At 46.7% G+C, this 24542-nt stretch overlaps 2 protein-coding genes across 4 annotated transcripts in view; one reads left to right on the top strand and one right to left on the bottom strand.

The window, feature by feature from the left end:
• The window catches only part of MARCHF3 (membrane associated ring-CH-type finger 3), a 183734-nt gene extending 178556 nt beyond the window's left edge, over positions 1 to 5178 (top strand). The window contains exons 4-5 of one of the 2 annotated variants that reach the window (XM_017341020.3): positions 3800 to 3994; positions 4155 to 5178. In XM_017341020.3, coding sequence (XP_017196509.2) covers positions 3800 to 3994; positions 4155 to 4214 — 255 coding nt within the window. In that variant the 3' untranslated portion in view covers positions 4215 to 5178. Of the gene's footprint in view, positions 1 to 3799 lie in introns of both variants that reach the window. The other variant, XM_008254970.4, reaches the window with a different exon arrangement.
• Positions 2663 to 24542, bottom strand: part of LMNB1 (lamin B1) — a 53165-nt gene continuing 31285 nt past the window's right edge. For both annotated transcript variants that reach the window (XM_002710176.5, XM_070076069.1), the window contains exons 4-11: positions 24111 to 24281; positions 22710 to 22835; positions 17153 to 17373; positions 15892 to 16117; positions 14440 to 14544; positions 10295 to 10414; positions 5173 to 5283; positions 2663 to 3455 (exon numbers count right to left, since the gene is read on the bottom strand). In XM_002710176.5, coding sequence (XP_002710222.2) covers positions 3414 to 3455; positions 5173 to 5283; positions 10295 to 10414; positions 14440 to 14544; positions 15892 to 16117; positions 17153 to 17373; positions 22710 to 22835; positions 24111 to 24281 — 1122 coding nt within the window. In that variant the 3' untranslated portion in view covers positions 2663 to 3413. The remainder of the gene's footprint in view (positions 3456 to 5172; positions 5284 to 10294; positions 10415 to 14439; positions 14545 to 15891; positions 16118 to 17152; positions 17374 to 22709; positions 22836 to 24110; positions 24282 to 24542) is intronic.

Genomic DNA, 24542 nt, shown 5'->3' with positions numbered 1-24542 from the left:
CTGCAGCTCCCAGAACCCCTCTGCAGAATCCCAGAACCAGGATTCAAAAGCTTGAACCCTGGCAAACAGTAACCTGCTGGCAGCACCTCCCAAAATGCATAGCCATGCTGCTACTTCGTGCAAGAGAAATGAAAAAAGTCTGCATTTTGTTTAGAAGCCAATGATCCAGAAGGTATGGATTATTTAAAGATTTTTTTTTTAATTTCTCTCACTCTCAAATGTGTTTTGGCTAGGAAAAGGGACATTTAAGTAAGTTTCTTTGTTAATTTAAGACATGATAAAAAGGATGATAAGAGATTGAAACCAAGAGGAATATGAATTAGAATACTCCTTTCTCAGGGCAGGCGTTTAATGCAGTGGGTTTAGCCACCACTTGGGTAGCTTGCATCCCCTGTGAGTCCTGCCTCTGCCAGCTATGTCCCCCTTATCCAGCTTCCTAAGAAAGCCACCTGGGACGGCATCAAGTGATGGCTCAAGTACTTGGATCCCTGCCACCTACACTGGAAACCTGGACAGAGCTCCTGGCTTTGGCCTGGCCAAGCCCTGGCTGTTGCGGCCATCTGGAGAGTGAACCAACAGATGAAGAGCTCTGTCACTCGGCCTTTCAAATAAATGTAAGTATGTATGTGTGTATATAAACAACTCTGGCCGCAAATGCATTCACAATCCTAAAAATTCCATGAGGAAGCAAGAAGCAAGCCCCTGAGGGAGCATCAACAGAGGCAGCTAACAGAAAAAACAGCATCCCCAAGAGCTGAAGAAACAGGAATTCTAACTATTAAATAAATGATTAAAATGGCTTTAGAAGATTAGAAGTAGGGGCTAGCATTGTGGCATAACAGGTAAAGCCACCGCCTGGGATCCCATGAGGGCCGGATTATGTGTTGGCTGATCCACTTCCAGTCCAGCTCCTTGCTAACGGCCTGGGAAAAGCAGCAGAAAATGGCCCAAGTGTTTGGGCCCCTGCACCCATGTAGGAGACGCAGATAAAGCTCCTGGCTTCAGCCTGGCCCAGGCCTGGCCATTGCAGCCATCTGGGGAGTCAATCAGTGGATATCTCTCTCTCTGTAACGCTGCCTTTCAAATAAATAAATTTTTAAGAAAAAAAATAGAAACAGTAATTTTTAAAAAAAAGAACACAACAATTTGGGAAAGAATCAAAGACAACTTCAGAAGCAATTTTGCCAATGATGTGTTGTCAATGGCCTGGATAAATGACAGATTAGACAGAGCTGAGAACAGAATTAGTGAGATAAGTACAAGGAGTTACTCTGAATACAAATACACCACAGAGAAATCTAAAACAGATAGAGGGTATGTTCAGTGAGTCTACAAGAAATCCCGGACAGGAAGAACAGAGAAAGGGATGACAGCATCTACCTGTATGCAACAAAATAACACGCAAAGAAAGCTTTCTTTCTGAAGACCATAAACATGAGGTCCAAATGAGAGGAACTGAAGTAAACGCGTATCTAAATGCAGCAGTGAAACTAGAAATATTAAAGGCTAAACAAAGGGAAAGACTGAACTTGTTATAAAACAAGTAACCCAAAAATCTATGTGTGTGTGTGTGTATGTGTATATATGTGCGCGCTCTGGACAAGTGGCCACCACTGACGCAGAAACACAAAGCCCTGTCTCCTCTGGTCTTTCGGGTGTGGGAATGGCCTTCAACTTAGCCCCGTCTGTCTGTCTGAAGAGACCTAACAATCCTCTGCCAGACCCAGGGGCAGCAAACTATTTGTTAATTGAGTCCTGGACCTTTCACTATAAATTTGGGTGTACGACTGTTCTACAGTATTATAACTGCCAATTTTTCTTAAATGCCTAATTAAATTGGGTTATAAAAAAAAACCAATTTATCCAGCAGTAAGGCATCTCGAGGATATTTTGATGGCAAGAACCCCATCTTGTGGCAAGATGTTTCACAACCAAGAGTGGCTATTTATGGTACTGCCATTCTCATTCTGAAGATAACTCTTGTGTTGAGAAGTTATCATTTTATCTGCTTCAGCAGACAGAATTTCTAACCCAGCATTTGTCTTGTGTCTGCGACAGCACCAGAGTACACAATAAATCTGTGCAACACAGTAATGCTGGGGCCTTATGAGTTATTTCCAAGTGAAAGCTGGGAGTCTCTGCAGGAATATTCTCAGAGCAAGGCAAACACTGGCTCTAGTTAGCTCTGAAATAACACTGTCAGCTCCCAGCACAGCACACCTGCAGTCTTCTACCATTCCCACCTAACTCCTCTGAGGGTAGCTTTTAGTGGCTTCCTTTCTCCCTATTTTAAATGAAAATAAAAGGGCTCTGAAGTATTCTCTTCATTTTCTTCCTCCTTGTCTTCTCCCGCTGCCCCTTTCAGTTTTCCTAAAGACCTGAAAGCCTTATTGTTAATAAGGTTAAAAATAAATAAATACTCAAGCACTGAGCAGGATGTCCCTCTCAGAACAGTAAGTGGTACTGCTTTCTTATTCCCGCTATTACTGCCAATCGTGATGACAAGAGAAGGCTGACGAGGACAGGGGAGACCCCCTCACAACAGCTTAGTTGTGGGTTTACCAACTACCAAAACCTTAAGGAAACATCTAGTTCAAACAAGTCAGATTACTTTTTACAAAAAGCAAGATCTGTTTTGAGAGGGTTAAAAAAAGACAGTAGATTAATATTAAAACAGCTTTTTTATTTGTTAATGTCACATAAGAAATTTAAGCATGTTACACTATCTTAAAAAACACAGCTAATGCGCTTTTAATAGAGAAACCCTTCCCCGCCCCTCCCCTGCCTCCCCTCCCCCCGCATGAATTAAGAATCTAGAAGTAACCATAAAACAAAGGTTGTGGAATCCTTCATCCAGAGGGCTCACATGATGATTAGATTAATATTGCCTTCTTACAGAGTTTCTCTTTTCTATTTTAAAAAAATCTGTAGCCTTGATTGCTTATTACAAAAAAATTCAGTATAAAAGTTTCAATATATTGAAAAAATGCTTTCCCCTCCCTCACAGCACCGTTATATATAGCAGAGGATAATCAAGAGCAGATTGCTAATCTAGATGGAGCAATCTTCAGATTACACCCAGACACACAGTGGTTTATTTACCCTCCCCTCCCCTTCTCATAAGAACTTAAAAAAATACAAAAAAAAAATGCCAAAAAAGTTGAGGGACCCTTTCCAGACAGTACACAGTTAGTTCAGTGTCAATAATTCACATCTTGCAACAAAGTGTATGGATATGACTTCCTTTACAAAACGTTCAGTGTCAAAAGAAAATTAAGGCCATCAGATTCGCAGCTTAAAAATTCACATAAAGGAAATATAAAAATATTCTGTGCTTCGGAGAAGGCTCTGCACTGTATACAGGTAAGGGTTACCACTCTTCTTTATCTTGAGGAAGACAGGATTTGAGAGGTTTACATAATTGCACAGCTTCTGTTGGTTGCTCTTGGGGTTCCCTGAAGAAAAAACAGAAGGAAAAATAACTGCTAAGAAAACGGATCAAGGGCCAGGACCATGGCACAGTGGGTTAAGCCACTGCTTACAATGCTGGCATTCCTTATCAGAGTACAGGTTTAAGTCCCAGCTGCTCTGCTTCCAATTCAGCTCCCTGCTAATGTACCTGGGAAGGCAGCTTGAAGATGGGCCAAGTGCTTGGGCCCTGCCACCCAAGTGGAGACCTAGATGGCATTCTGGGCTCCTGTCTTTGGTCTAGCCCAGTCCAGGCCATTGCAGCCCTTGGGGATTGAACCAGCAGACTGAAGTTCTCTCTCTCTCTCTCTCTCCCTTTTCATCCTCTTAGGCAACTTGCCATGTTACAAAGAGGCAAAGACTAACCCACTGGTTCATGAGAAGCCACATGGAAAGAGGTATGAAAGAATTCCATCTCCACTCAAGCTCCCAGCAGAATGTTAACTGCACGGCTGACTGCAGTCTTCACCAAGCAGAGCAGAAGAGCCACCCCACAGAGCCCACTCAAACCACAGACCCTTGGAAAGTAAGAAATCATTGTTTAAAATTTTTTAATGTTGGGGTAGTCTGTTACTGTAGTAACAGATAATCTAAACACCCTCAGAACACATTATCTGCGTCTCTCTAACACCCAAATAATTTTTCGTCCTGCAAAATATGGGACAAGCATCGTTCCTTCCCCACAGTTCTTCTCAACTACCACGGTAGCCCAGAGGACCTCCAGCTGCAGTTGGCTCAGCACCTGATGCCTGGCACCTTCAGATCACTCCATCTGATTCTGTTACGTTTCTAGCCACTAAGGGCTGGGACCAGATCTTGTGTTTGCTTCTTCTTAAACCCAGCCATAGAGTAGCCACTCCTACATATTCCTCTAAAACATGTAAGAAGGCATCCAGGTTAAAAAAATAAATAAATAAACTCATGCGACTTCACATCATCCACTTCAAGCAGTTCCCAACTCTGGGACTATACATGTAAAATAAAGTTTATTTAAAGTAGGACTGGAGTTAATGAAACAAAGCAAACTCAGATAACAAATCTAGAGGCATGAAGACCAAGTCTTTTCAGGATAAGGGTAGATAAACTTTGATTAATGATCAGACTCCAAGAGGCTGACTTGAGAATATAACCTACTGAAGACTCACTAGTTATTAATAATTGCAATGTAATTAATTGAAACCAAATCTGGAGTTTCTTTATTTCAAGGGCTCTTAAAAGTCCAACCATCAGCTAAAATCTATCTTGCAATTAGATAATGATCAGAACTTAATACAGCAAGAATTTTCTTGCATATTGCAATTGAATATTATGAGATTTTTTAGTACATATGCACATGGCTCATTCTAATTTAGTCATCTAAACTTTTCAATCACAGAACCCTATAAGTAGGTAGGTAAGTTTCAGGACATGAAAAATGATTCATATATACTAATTTTTAAGTGCTATGCTTGTCCTACCATAACATACTGTGTATATTAGAAAACAAAAGAACATTAAAATTTAACAAAAGAAAAAAAAATCCTTTAAGAAAGGAGCTACCTCCTGTACCCTTCTGTGCACCAAGACTATCTCTTTGGGAAACACAAAAACCCCAGCTAATGGATCACCACTGCTCTGCTTCATCAAGAAACGGGTGTGTGTGTGTCAAACAATTGGCTTTTGTGTAATTTTGTTAAACTTCACAGTGTTCCAAGAAAGCAATACCTGCTGGTGGAAAAGCTCCTCCTCGGTCACCAGGCCCGCTGCCTCCTCCTCCTCCTCCTCCTCCTCTTCCGGGAGGGTTGTTTTAAAGACTGTACTTCTCTGAGCAACCTCCTAAAACCAAAAGTAAGTTTAATGTTACCCACAAAGGCTGCAGGGAAGAGGGACTCTCCCTTGCTAAAGAACAGTATTCCTGCGTCAGAGATGATTTTAAAGAGCCATCCCTTCAGTCCCTACTGAACAGGAATTTTTACGTAATTAGTAGCAGTCTCAGACCTCAGTATTCCCTGCAGGGGAGCTGCTGGGATCCAACTTGAAATACCTGCTGAGAAGTTTCCACTGCTTTTATCTTGTTCTGTTGCTACGAGTTGTGCAAATGATTTGGCACCCGAAATTCTTTATGAAACTCAACATGAATTCAGCTTAAAGATCCTGGCTCCTGGCAAAGCAAAGGTGCTAAAATAAATGCTGAATAAAACGAAGCCGGAGGCTAGCTGCTGTGTCTCAGGAGCCACGGCAGCCCCTGCAGCACCTGAGGAGTGAGGCAGGAGGACCAGTTGCTTCCATTCCATCAGCAGCTGGCTCCTCTGGAAGGAAATGGGCCCAGACAGGGGAGAGCGGTTGCCAACAGCATCCTACTGAGGGTCCAGCGAGCTCTGCACGGAAGCGATCTGCTTTCACTCACGAGCGGCCGCAGAAGCGCCCCCGTCCTCGGCTAAAAGGCTCAGGTACCGATTACGTTCCTGCGAGAACGCTGACTTGGCACAAGGCTGCTGCCTGTTAAGCACCAGGCCAACCTGCTCATCCCACAGCAAGAAAATGCCTGCGTCCCACGGAGCACCCTGCCCTAGGGCCACTTGAGAAAGGTAGCTCCACAGAGGAGACACGAAAACCGCCACAGGAGAAACTTATTTGCAACTTAACCCAGAGCAGGGGTGAAATTCCGAAGCAAGAGGCAGAGAAGCAGCCTTGTGTGTGTGGTGTCTGTCCCGGGTGACGCCCTGGCAGGAGTTCTGTGGGGGTGCTGGTTCCTGTGCTGGACCAGGGACAACGGCCATGCGAGTCTCTCAGCTGGTCAGTGACCTCAGTTCTGAGACACTGGCTTCTCTTTACAACGCAAGCGCCCTTCACAAATGGCCACCTGTTTTAACCAACAAGCTTGTCACTCCTCACAAACTCTGCACTCGGGAGTCAAGTCGGGGTGGCAACAACGGAAGAGAAAGCAGTCAGCAGCCGGCTCTGCTGCTCTCATCTGGACACGAGGGAAAGGCCAGGAAAACCTCTTCCAGAGTGCACACTTGCCAGCCACTCGCAGCACACGTCCCCACGTAACCAGGCCCGCAGGCTCCTGATTTCAGTGAGGTGCGAGCAAACGGCAGCCCAACTGAAGTCCATCGAGGGTAACTTCAACATAACTACTTTCAATGTGAGATTGCATTTAAGCATGTTCACTTGAAAACATTTAAAAACCAATTAATCTAATGTAGAAAGCCAGAATTGAAAATGAATATGCTCAACAATGTCTGAAAATCTGGACAGGAGAATAATAAAACAAGTCACAATCTAGAACCAGAACGTTGTGAAAGGCTTAGATTCAGGAAATTGGTATGCTAACAGAAAAAAACATTGTCACTCAAAAGAATCCTCCCAGCAACGGACCCAGCCCTTGTCAAGTACCCCGTGTCCATCTCCAAGTCCAGTTCCAGGGCACACAGCACGTATCGACACCACAGAAATCAGCAACGCTACCAATGAAGATGAGACGGAGCACTGAGGGTTTACACAGAGTGCACACCACATGTCTATACACCCAAGCACCATTCACATACACACAAGCTGCAGGGATGTCTACCTGTCGGATGGGATAGAGGGCTTTTCAAATGGGGCAAGTCGCCACCTATAGCACACTCTACCAATTCCAGATGGCCCCAGGAAGTGCCCGCCTGGGCACCTGATGGCAGCACCTCACAACAGTCAAGGCCTAAGGCAGGAGGGGAGCAACAGCCCCTGCACAAACAGGAGGGAGGCCCGGCACCTCGCCAGAGAGCCCACCTGCACTGCAACCCCAGCTGCTGGGCCTCCTTCCATCTGGGCAGCCAGTGACTCCCTCCCGGAGAGCAATCCCAGCCGAGATGCTTACGGTGGGGGAGACGAGTGGGCAGGGTGGGTGGAAAGCCGGCCAGGAACTGGACTTCTTGGACAAATGCCTCCCACTCCCATAAGGAAAGCTGCTAATCACGTCCCCTCTGGGAACAGTCCTATGGGAAGAGACGAAGCATCCAGTGACTCCTGGGGCGAGCAGGAAGCGGGCCCTGCCCTCAGGACGCCCCTGCAGCAACTGAAGGCGGGGACAGTTGGCAAGCACTGCACCGGAAGCGGCCTGCCCCTGGCGCTGTGCAGAGGGAGCCCCTGGAGGACACTGCCTGACTGGGAATACTCCCTCCCGCACAGGTGCTTCCCTCGCACCACAACCGGTCTTCTTCCACCCACCTCACCGGCTGCACCTTCACACTCTCTGCTGTAACTTATTCCTGATGTCAGCATCTTCAAGGGCTCAATTCTGGCTCCTCCTCTTTACTGATTCTGGTCAGCCTGTCCCCCGGCTTTAATATACCCAGCTTTCAATACAACTGATGTGACAAGGACTCCAAACAGCTCTAGCCCAGGCCTGCAGTCAGCATCCCAACAAGACAGCCTCACGTGAATTCCTAACTGGCACCTCAAACAATATGGCTGGGGACAGATGTTTGGTGCAAGGTTAAGACACCACGTGGGATGCCTGCATCTCCTATCCCAGTGCCTAGGTCTGAGTCCTGGCTCTACTTCCTATTCAGCTTCCTGCCAATGCACACTGAGGCAGTGGTGCCTGTGACCCGGGGGGAGATCCCAGTTCACAGATGCGGCCTCGCCCAGCCCCAGCTGCTGAAGGCATCTGCGGAGTGAGCCAGCAGATGGAAGATCTTTGCTTCTGTCTCTCTGCCTTCTCCGGCTTCCTCAGTCAACAGCACTGGTACCCTCCAGCTACCCAAGCAAATGAACTCATGTTTCTCTCTCATGCCTCACAATTAACTCCATCAGCGCATAACTCCAGCAGTCTGGCTCCACAGCAAGCCTCCAGTTGGTTTCCTCCTCTCCTGCCCAGAGAACCACAAGTTCCTGTCGTGCCGGCTTTCCTCTGCCAGTTACGGCTCTTGTAACCCACACAACCGCGCAGCCCCTTTCTCCACCCTCCTCCAGTGGCTGCCCACGTGCCCTCAGGGTAAGAGCTGCCCTTCTCACCAGAGCCTACACACTCCCCCACTGCTGACCCATCTTGCTCCCCTCTCGGTCTCTAATCTCAGACATACTGGCTTCTTCCCTGCAGAACACAGAACTCCGCCTCCTGCCTCAGGATCTTTCCATCTGCTGTACCCTACTGGGGAACAGAATACTTGTTTTCTTCTCTCGATGGCTGGCTCCTTCTCTCGTTTCAGGTTCATCTGCAGGTGTCACCTCCTCCAGGCCGACCTCCTTGACTACCCTATCTCCACCAGATCTTGGTGACTCTGTATCACACCACAGTTTGTCTCTTTTTTGTACTTATTAGAAATTCCTTTGTCATTGCCCTTACTTGCTGGCTCTTCCAACTTTCTCTAGATGTAAGCTCCATGATACCGGAAACCGAAGTGGCTTCTTTCCTGCTCTTCCCAGCGCAGAGCAGCTGGCACCAAGCAGATGCTCAGTTTCTAACAGTGAGTGAGCAAGTCTGCCCTCCAAACACGCCGGCTCCCGCCAGGCCTGCCAGCCAGCGTCGCTCAGGCCGAGGGGCACCCTGGTCAAGTCACAGGGTACCAAGCAGCAGAGGCTGCCAGCCCTCAGGCTGGGCGAAGGTCACACCCGGGGGGGGGGGGGGGGGGGGACTAAGGCTTCTTGGCAAACCAACTCAGAGCCCTTGTAGAGACACACAGGCAAGAAGCAGCAGCCTCAGAACAGGAGCAAAAGGAGAGGCACCTTCCCCCGTCAACGCGCCTGCAGCCACAGCAACGAAGGAAAACCACTTTGTGGGGAGCAACTCGGACTAGACTAAGTTACTGGAATTAAGACTTATTCTATGCATCTGCTCTCCCACAATATGGCGCTGAGAAGGGAAACAGCTTCTACACAGCTGCCTCCAGTTCAACCAAGAAACTGTAGGACCTGCTCCTGATTGGAGGAGAGCAGCGTACTCGGCGTGTGGGTAGCAGAGTTGGGATTGGTGGAAGAGGACTATAAAGGAGGAGAGAGACGGCATGCACGAGGAACATCTAAAAGGAACATCTAAGGGGAACATCTATCTGAAGGAACACCTGTGCAGCCCCCGAGAGAGCCGGCCGGCGGTGTGCCGCTCCCCCGCCGAAGTGGGGAATGTGGCAGGGGGAACCGCCCTTCCACGGAGGTGGAAGGGTCGGTAGCCGACCTGGGAAGAACCAGCAGCAAACCCGGGGAGGGCCGAGCAGACAAAAGAACGGCACAGGGTCCTGTGTCGTTCCTCCACGAAGAGGGGGAGCGACACACTTGAGCTCAACAGGTCCACCCTGTGCCAGCTGAGCAGGCGATTAGCTAGGCAAACGCAGGATGGAGCCATGGTTCACAGCCAGCTTGAGCTGCTTCCTCGGGAAGTTGTATTTCTAATGGGTGTGGGTGTGTGTGTGTGTGTGTGCGTGCGCACGCGTGCTGGGTGGGGGGCAGTTTTGAGAAGCCAGGTTCTCGGACAAGAATTCTGAGACTGCCATGTTGAAAACACACCAAACACATGACCAGATGCATGCACCGTGCCAGGTACCGGGGCAAGCATCTTTCTACTGTCTCTTTCATGTTACTATGTCACACTTTTATTATCTCATTAACATTCATTTGTAAATGAGGAAACAGAGCGAGGTGAAATGATTTGTGCCAAATCCAAAGCCAGGATGCAGTGGAGACAGAAGCCAAACTCCGACAGTCTGGCTCGAGCCTGTGCTAAGGACCAGGGCTCAACACACCCCTCCTTGTCCCCAACTTTTGAACTCAGCTTCAGTTCAGTCTGACTGAAGCAACGCTGCTTCGCATTTCAACTTGAGCTCCAAAAAGAAGCGGACATCGCAGTGGTACTGAGAAACGGCCTTACCTCTCCCTGAGAATTTTTCAATATAACCTTCACATCTTCACCAGTGCCCCAAGAGTTCTGATTCTTCCAGATGAGGTCAGTGGGAGGACTGGCTGTGACACCAGCATTTGCAGCCCAAATCTGAAAGAGAGAAGATGTCAGGACACCCTGGGCCCAGCTCCCTCACACAAGGACAGCAACGTGATGGCAACGCACAGGTCCAAAAGGTCTGAGAACTATGATGCAGTTTCAGAGCTGCCACGCCATCTACACGCGTGCCCAGGGGAACTCACACAGCCTCCTGGAGTGAAGCTGTGGCCACGTGCACATCCTGGCCCCTCTGCACACCGGCTGAGCTCGACAAGTTGGTGTTTATCATGCATAAAATGGGGCCCGATGGAACCCGTAGTAGGCAGGGCTGTTGTGAGGAGTATAAGCGGCTGACTACTCGCTCTATGAAGAGCAGCACTAGCATGCGATGGCCCAAGGCTGTATGAGCCATCCTTCCATGTGCCTTGTGACCCCCCAGGAACTGAGGACATCTTCTGCGGCAGGCTGCTTATCTAGAACACTCTTAGAAACTGCTGTCTCCAACCAGACTGCACAATACTCCGATGCCTGGAACTGAGCTTGAAAAAGAATGCAGGAAATGGGTGAAGAACCACTATTCCAGGGAACATACAACTGCTACTCAAACAGCCCCCAGGGGCACGCGATTGGCCTAGTGGGTAAGACACGTATGTCCCATGTCAGAGAGCTTGCGTGTGATACATGTCTCCACCTCCCGACTCCAGCTTCCTGCCAACACACACCCTGATCAGGAGAGAGCCCTGACTTTTTACATGATCACTTGGGAGAGTCCAGGCCCACCAGTATTGCAAATGCAGAGGCAGGAGCACTTACTGGAATGAAACTGAGAGAAAAGGCCAACTTTATGATGTGCAATGTCAGCGTTTTCCCAATTTCCAGCACTACTTTTCACTAGTCTATATGGAATCCTGGGGTAAATTTAGTGTTAAGAGTCATAATCATGTCAGCAGTAACGTAATGTAAGCCCACAAAGCACATTCTAGAGCTTTGTCATCCCTGACCCCAATCAATGTGCCCCTGAGCCCTTGCATGCGGCTAATCCAATCAGAGGTGCCATTAGAATCAAATCCACACTGAAGTTAGAGGAATTAGAAAAAATCAAATGTAAAACATCCAACTACAAATTTTGATACTGATTATGTTGAAATGACACTCAGGATAGATTAGGTTAAGTAAAACATAGCTCAAAAACTGATCCCGGCTGGCGCTGCAGCTCACTAGGCTAATCCTCCGCCTTGAGGCGCCGGCACACCAGGTTCTAGTCCCGGTCGGGGCTCCGGATTCTGTCCTGGTTGCCCCTCTTCCAGGCCAGCTCTCTGCTGTGGCCAGGGAGTGCAGTGGAGGATGGCCCAGGTGCTTGGGCCCTGCACCCCATGGGAGACCAGGAGAAGCACCTGGCTCCTGGCTTTGGATCAGCGCGGTGCGCCAGCCACAGCAGCCATTGGAGGGTGAACCAACAGCAAAAGAAGACCTTTCTCTCTCTCTCTCTCTCTCACTGTCCACTCTGCCTGTCAAAAAATAAAAAAAATAAAAATAAAAAACTAATCCCACAGCTTTTTTACTTTCCTGACATGTAGCTTGAAAAAATATAAATACACATGTGGCTCCCTTTTTTAGTTCTAGAGTTTTAAAGTGATCCTGGCTTTTGCCTGGAACAATTTTACAGCCAGATCACTGATCGCTACCATGTTCCAATGAGCTGATCCCAGTTAATGGCGCCTCCTGAAGCAAATATTGCTTCCTAGGATTTTATATGATAATCGAGTTCCCCACTGGCCTACACGATGTATCCATTTAGTCCCTGAGAGAGGGTGCCAGTGGAATAGTAGATGATTGGCATAATGGCTCCACATTACTGCAAAGAGAGAGACAGAGAGAGAACATGAATCTAAATCTTCTGAATTGAAATGTCAGCTTCCAAAAGACACATAATGGGAGCAAACAATTTTCTCTCACTATAATAATTACTCAAAAGAAAGAGTCATTTAGTTAAAATATCTATTCCCATTTTACCCATAATCGCAAAACTGGCATTTGATTTTCTATAAAGTGGCATCAAGCTCTCTGAACACATTTTTAAGAAGTCTTAACCCACAGCCTGAGCTTCTGATCTTACTAAAGTAAAGTCTGTATCATCTGTAAGATTATGAATATATTTAAAACATGTATTTGTATTGTCTTGTTAACTTCACTGGGCCGGCGCTATGGCACGGTAGGCTGTGCCTCCACCTGCATCCCATATGGGCACCAGTTTGAGTCCCAGCTGCTTCACTACCAATCCAGCTCCCTGCTAATGGCCTGGGAGAGCAGTGGAAGATGGCCCAAGTACATGGGTCCCTGCACCCACGTGGTAGACCAGTAAGAAGCTCCTAGTTCCTAGCTTCAGATCAGCCCAGCTCCGACTGTTGCAGCCATTTAGGGAGAGAACCAGCGGATAGAAGACCTCTCTCTGTCTGTAACTCTACCTCTCAAATAAATAAAATAAATCTTAAAAAAAAAATTTGTAAAAGCAGCAAATAGTCACCTCTAAATTCTTTAGGGATAGAAAATGACTTCTTTGAAATCCATAAAGTTGAATATATTTTATTATTTGCTGAATCTACTTACTAAATAAAAGCAAAGGAATCTTTTATATGTTCAGTGATACATACTTCCCAAAAACTGAACAGATCTGGGGCTGATGTTGGGGCACAGTGGGTAAAGCTGTCGCCTGGCATCCCATATGGGCCTTACTGGTTTGTGTCCTGCCTGCTCCATTTCCATTCCAGCTCCCTCTTAATGGTCTGAGAAGAAAAGCAGCTGAAGATGGCCTAAGTACTTGGGTCCCTGCTACCTACATGGGAGACCAGAATAAAGTTCCTGGCTCCAGGCCTGTCCTGGCCCAGTCCTGGTCATTAAGAACATCTGGGGGCCGGCGCCATGGCTCACTAGGCTAATCCTCCGCCTTGCGGTGCTGGCACACCGGGTTCTAGTCCCAGTCGGGGCGCCGGATTCTGTCCTGGTTGCCCCTCTTCCAGGCTAGCTCTCTGCTGTGGCCAGGGAGTGCAGTGGAGGATGGCCCAGGTGCTTGGGCCCTGCACCCCATGGGAGACCAGGATAAGCACCTGGCTCCTGGCTTCGGATCAGCGCAATGCACCGGCCGCGGCAGCCATTGGAGGGTGAACCAACGGCAAAAGGAAGACCTTTCTCTCTGTCTCTCTCTCTCACTGTCCACTCTACCTGTCAAAAAGTTTAAAAAAAAAAAAAAAATCTGGGGACTGAACCAGAGGATGGGAGTTATCTCTCTCTCTATCTCTATAATGCTGTCTTTCGAATAAATAAATGAATGGTTAAAAAAAAAAAGTGTGAGCAGGTCCGATCCAAATGCCTGTTATTAAAGAAATTTTAGGTGGTATTTCAGAACACAAGAGAGCCATGCAAAAATCCAACTACAGTCAGAACGCCACCTCATCCATCTTTCTCTACCAGAGCCTTAGATACTAAGCAAAACTGCATGTTGCTCTTGCTGAATTATGTTTCAAAGCAGTGATTCATTGCAAGGTACCTGTCACTCCAGCACTTTTGTTCAAAATACAGGCTCTACCTTAACCCCAGAGACGGATAAAGGGGAAGCGGGGACCAGGACACCAAAACACTTCTCAGATCATTCTGGACCCACCCCAGGCTGAGGACTGCAGTTTGAGCCAAGAAACTTCCCAACAGTTCTTTGTGCCAAGTGCTACTGCCTCAATTACACTGGGATACAAGAATCAGCCAAGAAACAGCTATTTTATATTTTATATCGACTGGAACAGACTTATAGAGTTCAAAGATCAATTCTAACCACTCTCAGTAACTTGGAAACTTGAAATCTTTAATAGCACTTTTAACACCCTAATAATGTCAAAGATAAGTTTTAATGCCTATTTCTCCCATCTAAGTACTAATCAGGCCCAAAATCAGGCATGTTTAGGGTGATACAGCCATAGACTTAATGACTATTTCTAAAATGCTTCTTTCTAAGCCAAAGGTTATTTTTTTAAGTAACGTATCAGTTCGTCAACAGTGTAGTCACATTAATTGACTAATTCACTTACTGTAACAGTCTGGCCTGCCTTCAGCACGTATCTTGAGGTATATTTGTAACTGACAGATGTGTCTCCAATTTTTCTGATCATCTCCCAGCCTCCCATTGGTTGATCCTATCCACAGAACAGAATAAAGCAAGGTTACTTCCAACATAATTAGTTATGAAATAGTAGAATAAATAAATCCATACAGGCTGTTAAAATAAGACAACTTTACTCCAGTGATGCATGTTTTGCTACATAAAAAGTAAACACTGTCACTCAGCAATGAGCAGCTTCGGCAGTGTTGCAGGTAGTGGCTACGGTACTTACTTTTACAAGAGGACAAAACTGGGGAAAGAGTGTGAACCAAATAAAGAGGCCACATTCCTCCTAGATCAGACTGCTCTTCCAAATTCACAACACAACCTGTGTCATTGTCACAATTATCAATACCTAATACTTGACTGCTATGTGCTTGAAAACTCAAAACACAGAAGCTTACAAACAGTGAGAAGAAAATCTGCCCTTTGTCTTCTGCATCTGTACCACTTTTGCCCACATTCAGCTCTTAAAAGGCCGAAGGGGCTCTAAGAAGGGTCAGTGAGGCAACAGGCCAGTCCTAGGGGATGCCTTTCAACCCTAGCCCCAAGGTGCAGGCTGCTGCAGGGCCAAGCGCGCACACATATCCAGAGCCCTGGGGCACGGCGTCCCTCCACACAGCTGCCTCTCACAATCAGCAGAAATGCAGCAAGGACAGCAGAGACCACGACCGCAGTCTGTTCACTGTAGGATCAGCACTCCCAGTGCTCCTTCACTCAGTCAAATTAGTTGTCCATCCACATAGCAGGGTTTTAGTAACTCCGGTGAGAAAAACAGTATTTTCACAACCATTTTTGGCAGACCCTGAACATAAGCTTCTGGAAGTGGTGCTCCTCCCACTGCACCCCCACATACCCTCCGGCCTGCCTTCCTCCAATCTCCTCGCGGTCCCTTCCTGGACCTACACCCCGCCAGGGAAGAAGAGCTTCCTCAGTGACCTCTGAGACACCCTGGCTCCCAATGTCACGACTCCCTGCTGGGACATCTGATGTTTCCTTTTAGACAAATTATTTCAAGAGAGAACACACTACTCTTGGTATAAATAAAATCATTAGCATGTGTTCAACCATTAGGCAAAAAAGACTCCTTTATCCCCTCCGGGTCTGGCCTCCTGTTTCCTCCTCTCCTAAAACTGCTAAGTTCATAACTGAGACAACAGCCCCCCGTTACCCAGTCACTCCAGCTTTCTCACAGATCTAGCTGGGGCAAAGAAGACAAAGTCACCCCTGGGCAAGCCAGGCGACAAAAGGAGCAAGCATGAACAGTTAAAGCACTAAGGGCACCGCCCCTCCCTCCACTTGCTATCTGAGTTCTTACTTCAGCCCATGAATGGACCTGGCTGCACATCTCGGTGGGAAACAAGTGCATCTACTTTTTCACCTGCTCTGAAGTATTCTTCAAGCGGATGAATTTCCCATCAACGTCTATCTCTTCGATGCAGACGTTGCCAGTGGCCGAGGCGGAATGGGAGATGCTGACGCTGCTGCTCGCCTCCGACTCTTCCACGTCCACCCTCTTCCGCTTCCCTCTCATCGTGCGAACACTGCGACTGGACGAAGCTCGTGACACAGTCACTCGGGAAGAAGGGCTTGGAGACAGCTTCAGCCTTCGTGGGAAGAAGGAAACATCTCATTTATGGAACACAGGCCCTTCTTACCTTAGCAAGTAGAGATTAATGCCCTGAACATATATGTCTAAAGCAAATCAGAACGGACTAGCAGTGGAACGAGTCCATGTACAAGTTAACTAAGATAAATGTATTTAGACTATCATGTTTTGAAAAACAGCAGTAATTTGAATCTCGTCTGCAGAAACAGAACCAGACCACACAAAGGCTGCAGGCAGGAGGGGACTCACTCCCTCTACCACCACCCACCATCACCACTGCTACACTGAGTGCTTTTCTCTCTCACACCTAACCTTTCAATCCTGTCAATTGTCAATGCATGGAACACTGAACCTGGTTGGGGTCTGCTCCTAAATTAGCCACTTTCCCTTTTGAACTTTTTTCTGAGAATAGTGTTAAAAAGACATATATACTATATACTACCCAAATTTAAAATAAAGTCTCAACAAATGGATTATTCTACCATATATTCAAAACCTCAGAGATTCCAGAGTCAGACATTTAAAATAATGATGCTGATGATGACGGAGGCATAGTAGGCTAAGACTCCACTGGTTCAAGTCCTGGCTGCTCCTCTTCTGATTCAGCTCTCTGCTTATGGCCTGGGAAAGCCATGGAAGATGGCCCAAGTGCCTGGGCCCCTGCACCCACTTGGGAGACCCTGGAAAAAGCTCCTGGCTGCTGGCTTCAGATCGGCCCAGCTCCGGCCTCTGTGGCCACTGGGGAGTGAACCAGTGATGGAACACCTTTCTCTCTGTCTCTCCCTTACTCCGTCTATAACTCTCTCAAAAAATAAGTAATAAAATCTTTAATAATAATAATGAAGATGATGATTACTGAGGTATAAATATGACCTATTACTGTCTCTATTACAAAGGTGTTAAAAGAAATGACAGAAAATATAAGGTTGCTTAAGCTAATTTTTTTAAATCTGGGGTTTTTCTTTGAATAGAAAGGGTGGGTTTTGCTCTTTTACTAAAGGCAATGTGAGGTAGGGTGCCCACGGTCACTCACCTCTCCTCTTCACCTTCCAGCAGCTTCCTGTAAGCACTGATTTCCATGTCCAGGGCCAGCTTCACATCAAGAAGCTGTTCGTAGTCATTCAGCTGCTGCTGCATCTGGTCCCGTATCTCCGCCATCTCCCGCTCTTTGTCAGACAGCAGGCGACGGGAGTTGTCTCTTTCTTTAGCAAGCAAGTCCTCCAACTCTTGAATCCTTTCCAAGCACGCTCTAGACTTCATATTCAAAGAAACACATTTACTTTCTAGGAACACTCACTCCCACATTAGCACAAGGCAGCTATTTTAAACCATTTCCTGGACTGGCAAACAGCAGAATTCAAGACACTTTTAAATCAAGAACTAAAATCTGTAAAATATACAACACAGATCTTGGGAACATTTTGGCTAATAAAAGACTAAGAAAAGAAATATTCCCCAAATGCAAGGTTTGTAACTGTACACACAACTTTTCTGTATTCAATCAAATTTTTAACCTGTAGTTGTAGAAAAAGTCACATCTGGCTTCTTTACAAGGCTGTAACGTAAAAAGCATAAACTAAGTAAAGGAGTAGAAAGATACCAGAATTCATTCACAAAAGAAATAGGAAGAGGCCAGTGTTGTGGTGCAGTGGGTCAAGCCACCACGTGAGATACTGCATCCAGTACCAGAATGCCAGCTTGAGTCCTGGCTGCTCCACTTCCAAACCAGCTTCCTGCTAATACTCCTGGGAAGGCATGGGATGTACTAGGAAGTACCTGGGCCATGGCCACCATGGGAAGACCCAATGGAATTCCAGGCTCCAAGCTTTGGACTGGCCCAGCCTCAGCTACTGCAGCCATCTGGAGAGCGAATCGGTGGATGGAAACGCACTCTCTTTCTCTCTCTCTCTCTCTCTTTCTCTGTCTCTGCCTTTCAAATAAATAAATATTAAAAAAATAATAAAAAAAAGAACTCATAACCCCAGTATAATCATTTGACAAGAACCAAGCAAACACAGAGTGGGGGATGGTCTACAAGATCCCTGGCCAACCCTTCTCAAGACTAAGGTCCTGAAAACAAAGAACTGTCACTGACCAGAGGAGACGAGCGAATCACATGAGTCCCTCGACTTAAAAAACAAAGATAAGAGAAAAATTGGTGAAATAAAATAGTCTACAGTCTGGCTCATAGCAGTGTACGAATGCCAGTTCCCTGGTTTTGACAAACATCCACAGTAACACAAGATGCCAACAAAATGAGACACAGAGGAAGGGCTATATGAAAACTGTCTGTGCTCTCTTGTGACTTGTCTAGTCTAAAATCATGTCAAAATAAACATCTGGAAAGTAACCGACCAATTAATTAAATTACAGAGTAGCACCTGACATTCTATATTAGACGCAGGCATGCCTCTTAAGACTGATATCATAAACACCGTTGAGATACCACTCAAGATCTAACTGCATGTGCAAACACCCTGCCATACACCGAGAAATCAATCCCTCCCCTTCCTATGTTCTTTTTTACAAAAGAAGTAAGAGAATAAAATGTGATGTAAATTCAGAGCACTCCCTCTTCAGTCGCTTCACACGTATTTCACACAGGGGAGGCTGAGGACAGAATGGATGTCAGGGTGCCCTCTAATGCAGGGCTGATGAGCGACACCAACGAGCCCAGATTCAGAGACAGCCTGGGAGCCCAAGCATGTGAACCCACACAGTCTTTGACTGCCTTTGGTGGTACCGAGTTCTTTAAGAAGAGGAAAAAATAATCAAAATTTGAGTATAAAAAAAAATATTTAAAGTTACTCTGAATCATTCTGTACTTCAGACAGGAATATTTAAATCCCACTGTAATCAGCTGCACTTCCACTTGTGCAGTTAAACATACAGATTAGAGCATGCAAAGCCACACCCAGTTTCCTCTTTGCAGACCTGCTGTAATGAGCTGTGAGCCTACAGATGAGCGGGAATGGTCCTCATTAAACCGGCTTCCCCAGATGGAAAATGCAGAGATCCAACCAGATCCCACCTCTGACTCTGTAAGTTTACAACTGTCTTCTAATGGCCTCAGGCTTTTAATTTTATTTTTCATGGTACACAACATAATTCACTGGTTTTCTAGTCTGGCTGGGATGAAAGTCCCCAGGGGCTGGGCACTAGAAAACCAAATGCTACAGGGGCCTCAGCACCATGGCCATGGGCTCTCCTAGAAGATGAACCAGTGCTGGCCAGCCAGTTAATGTGGGCACAAAAACCTAGAAATACTATCAGCAATATACGAGATCTCTAATTCTAAAGTATAATACTGCTATCTTCTACATACTATTTATTTCTTTTAAGGATTTCTATTTATTTGAAAGGCAGAGTGACAAGGCCTGGGAGAGGGATCTTCCATCCAGGTCTTCCATGTGGGTGCAGGGGCCCAAGTACTTGGACCATCTGCTGCTGCTGCTTCCCCAAGATGCATTAGCAGGAAGCAGGGTGGGAAGTGAAGCAGCTGGGACTGGATCTAGAGCTCCAACACGGGACGCTGGTGTTGCCTGCGTCAGCATAATACACTGGGCCACAACGCCAGCGCCTCTACGTGCTAATTAAATGTCTCTTCTATAATCAGTATTTTATAGGCTGTCAATCATAAGTAAAATTGAAGAAGCACTTCACCAAGCACGTCATGTAACCAGAAGGAAATTCTATGGCCCAACAGACAACATGATGAAACTGACATGACTTGGCAATAAACATGATTAAGATACTGAACAGGAAGACATTAAAAGAGATAACATTTTTCTTTTTGATGTGTTTTTTAAAACCAAAGTAAGATCAACTAATAAAAATATTCATCAAAATATATTTTATATCATAAAATCTATTACCAGTAGCAAATGGAAAGAAGAGTTCCCTCTCAAAGACGAATTAAAAACTATTCTGGTAGGGGCTAGCACTGTGGCAAAGCAGGTAAAGCCAACACCCGTGATGCCAGCATCCCAGTTCAAGTCCTGGCTGCTCTACTTCTGATCTAGCTCCCTGCTAATATGCCTAGGAGAGAAGGGGAAGATGACCCAAGTCCTTGGGCCCCTGCATCCACGTGGGAGAACTGGAAGAAGCTCCTGGCTCCTGGCTCCTGGCTCCGGCCTGGCCCAGCCCTGGATGTTGCAGCCATCTGGGGAGTGACCCAGCCAGCTGAAGACCTCTCTCTCTCTCTCTCTATCTCTCTCTTCCTCCCTCTCCCTCTCTCTATTTCTCTCTCTCCCCATAACTCTGTCTTTCAAATAAAATAACCCTTTAAAAAAAAAAAAGAAAAAGAAAAACCATTATTCTGGCAAAAAAAGGTGTTTTTCTCCTACTTGCTAAGGAGTCAGTTCCCAGAAATCCCCCAGACCCTGCCAGACATCATTTAAAAGCCACTAACCTGAGGTTCCCAACAAAACTTCCCAGAATGGGGCAAAAACCAACAGGCAAACAGAAGACAGAACTACCAAGCTGCAGGGACTACTGCGAGGTAACCAGAGACAAGTCCCAGTTTCCTCTTTGTGAAATGAAGACTAGTCTTAAGAGAAAAATGTCTATACTGAGCATCATCAAATGGATTAACCAACAAACAAAAACACAGGCAAACATCAAAGTGAGGAAGAGACAATAATCAGCACACAATTTATCTAATGGAGACAAGTAATAAACACCAAGTGAGCGTAAGAACACAGAGGCCTCGTATGGGAGGTTCCTGCTGAGACACGCCACAGGAGCAGGCACTCGCCGAGCAGTTAAGATGCCCATGCCTGCGTCAGTCACTGCCGCTCCACACGGAGACCTGGGTTGAGCTACTGGCTCCCAACTTCAGCCTTATTTTGTCCTAGTTGTTGGGAGCCTTTGGGGAGTGAACAAGCAGACGGGAGCTCTCACTCTGTATCTCTGGCTCTGAAGCAAATAAATAACTTTTTAGGATACGGTAGGTGCAGAATATTTGTGTCATCCCCAAAATATCATAACAAATTCCTAACCCCTAAGGTTATGATACTGAGAGGTGGGGCCTCCGGGGCAGTGAGCAGGGGATCTGATGACTGGGTTAGTGCCTTTGTAGAGCAGGCCCTGGGGAGCTCATTCACCTTCCACACAGGAGGACGTGACGAGAAGGCATCGCTTACCCATCAGGAGACAGGCCTCTCCAGATCCCCACTCAGCAGCACCTTGATCTCGGAACCCCCAGCCTCTCAACTACAACAAACGCCTGTTGTTTACAAACGACCAAGTCCATGATATTTTGTCACAGCAGCCCAGAAGGACCACAACAGATAGTGCAACAGGGAAAAGATTCTGGTTAAGTTCTTAAATGAAAACCTTCAAAGAGACTGAGGTATACAGGGGAAAGGTGGGAACCAGGAGAAACCCATTCATCAGCCTGCAGCAGCCTCGGGCAAGTCACAGAAGTCACCTATGTCCGTGGTTGGACTGAAGGGACACAGGTCCTTCCAGCTGTGGGTGCATGAAAACTTCAACATACTATCAGGACAAAACGCACCTAAAACAAATCAAACATTTCTGTTGCACTAATCAAGTGCATATGCAAGCAAAGTAAAAGTGTCTAAGTTGGGCTGGTACTGTGGCTCAGTAGATCAAATCCCTGGCCTGCAGCGCTGGCATCCCATATAGTCTCTGGTTTGAGTCCTGGCTCCTCCACTTCCCATCCAGCTCTCTGCTGTGGCCTGGGAAAGCACAGGAAGATGGCTCAAGTCCTTGGGCCCCTGCAACCATGTGGGAGACCCGGAAGAAGCTCCTGGCTCCCAGCATCAGATCAGCTCAGCTCCAGGCATTGCTGTCATTTGGGGAGTGAAACAGTGGATGGAAGACCTCTCTCTGTGTGTCTTTCCTCTCTAACTCTGTGCTTCAAATAAATAAAATATTTTTTTTTAAACTGTCTAAGTTGACTAATTGTTTACATTACTGTTTCATGTAACTCCTCTCCTCCTGTTTTCTAAATTCCTGCTCTAAATGTGTCTAGTTACAATTAGAAAAAGACTTTACTAAAAAGAAAATGATAAAGTTCTAAAATAAACATTATCACAGAAGTATGCCAATGAATGAATTAATCATTAAATTTTCAATAAATATAGAAATTAATGCTATTTCCCAAGATCCTAGCCATTAAATAGTTTAAGTGCAGAGAATTCATCTAGAAACAAAGCATTCCCCATGCATAAAGAATCTTCTTTAGAGTTTTCTTCCTCTGGTTTTAAATGGGATGAGCAAGGTCTAAGTAGGGAGCAGCACTCTGTAGGGCTGGGCCTAGAGAAAGGAAAAGAAATCCTGCGTCCCAAGGTAAGCCCAGTGAGTGAGCAACCAAGCTGCTTCCTCCAGAGCCAAGGCCTCCTCTCTGGGCATCTATTCATCAGGAGTAGCAGTACCTGTTCAGGGGTTGTCAGTGCAGTGCAAAATAGCCAAGTCCGGAAGAGCACTGTGAAAACCGCAGTACAGGAAAAGCGCACCACGGTGACACACAGGGAGGACTGACACATGGAACTAAGCAGGCCGACTACGCGGTGGAGGGCCTCACGCCTAGTTTGCAGTCCCCGTAGGCGAACACGCTTCCTTACCTCTTTCTGCAGATTAGAAAGCTGAGACGAAAGGCTCTCGATCCTCATCCGACTTTCCATGAGTTCTTCCCTGGCGCTGTTCACGGAAGAAGTATTCATCTCTGAGGACAGCCTGGCATTCTCAAGCTAAAAGAACAACACACCAGAGTCGGCCTCAACCAGTGAGATACAACTGGCAAATGAGGAAACGTGGACCCGTCAAGGCACTTCAACCCTGAGCCTTGCTGGTAACCGGTGATGCAACACAGGACGAGCACCGTGAAGTCTGCTGACGTGGTTCAGGCAGCCGTAAGCCTGCGTGACTTTCTGTCACTTCCTAAAATACAAGCTTCAACAGTGTGGACACGCCTGGGCCTCCATATTTCATCCAGTAAATGCTTGTGTCTACGAGAACACTAACAAGGAGACTGAGCAGCAGCAACCTAACTGTACTCCCACTGCAGTAACAAACCACCATCATAAATCCCTCATCCACCAACTCCAGTTGACAGAAAATACTGGTCCTCGGCTTACTTGAAATGAGACAGAAACTCTTGCCCTCAGAATTGAGGACAGCTCTCCAGGTAAGAACGATTCCTCACTCCTCCAAACCCACCCAGCTGTGTGTGTGCACGCGCCCAAGCATGTCAGGCATACATTTTAATGTCTCCTCTCTGGCTCCCACTGAGGCTAAGGTTTGTTATTAATTCTGACTTTAGCTCCTCCACTGCTCAGCTCAATGCTAGCACTGCACAAGTGCTAGGCAACTGAAGGTCCTGTTTGTATGATCGCTCCCGCTCACTGGCCAGTCACTGCTTCACGAAATGGGTGCAAAGCAACATGAACACATGCACGCCATGCCATGAAAATCATTTCTAAGTCTGTCACTGACATCTCTTTAATGTAATCAGAACGCTTAGGACATGGTGCAAAAATCATTTGTCAAGAAAGCTATACTACTTGGCGGTTCTATAGGTTTTTGCATGGTCTGCCCCTGTAAGTGGGAAGAATTTATAGTATTTTTTAAGTGGGTAGTAGCAATGGAAGAAGAAATGTCAGAGACTTTCCATTTCGCCCTGGATAAAAAGACCAAGTATGGTAGGCACAATTTGAACTGGGAGCCAGAGCAGGTACAGCCAAAGTGGACGTATGGGACAGCGTGCTGAGTGCTAGCACCTAGGAGATGGCCTGGGTTTCACTACTACGATAGGAAAACACGACCAATGGGACAACAGGAAAAACCTTCACCTCCAATAAAACTGGAACAACCCTGCTAAAACTTCTAATAACATTTACTTCGTGGAAAATGGCATTTTTAAAGACAATCCATTTTCTACATTCATGGAGACAGTGGGAATGATGTCCCTGGTGCCTGGGAAGGCCTGGCTTGCAGGCCCAGCCGCGCTCTGTGGGAGCACTCACTTTGGCGTGGTAGGTCTGCTCCAGCTCCTCCTTGTACAGCCTCACTTGGGCGTCATGCTGCTCTCTCATCTCGTGCAAGGCTTGAGCCAGCTTGTACTCATACTCGATCTGACGCCCGGAGTCCACTTCTACCAAGCGCGTCTCATGCTTCCTCCTGGTCTCATTAATCTCCTGGGGAGAAAGAAAAGATATGCAGCCGTGTTAGTTAGCATGGCTACCCCGGCACAGGCCAAGTGACCCTGGTTCACCCGCAGTTCTACACACAAGCCTCCATGTCCATCCCAGGGCCGGCGTGTCTCTGCACTGTCAGGTGACATGGTCGAGATGTGACTGAGGACAGAAATCTCTCAAGCCCCGGGAACCGGAGCTTTTCAGGAGCAGCGCTGTGTATTTCTCTGAACGCAAGGACAGCCGCGGAGACTGACTGAAGCA

The sequence above is a fragment of the Oryctolagus cuniculus genome, chromosome 6 (assembly GCF_964237555.1).
Source record: "Oryctolagus cuniculus chromosome 6, mOryCun1.1, whole genome shotgun sequence".
NCBI lineage: Eukaryota > Metazoa > Chordata > Mammalia > Lagomorpha > Leporidae > Oryctolagus > Oryctolagus cuniculus.
This window is presented reverse-complemented; position numbering and strand designations above follow the sequence as displayed.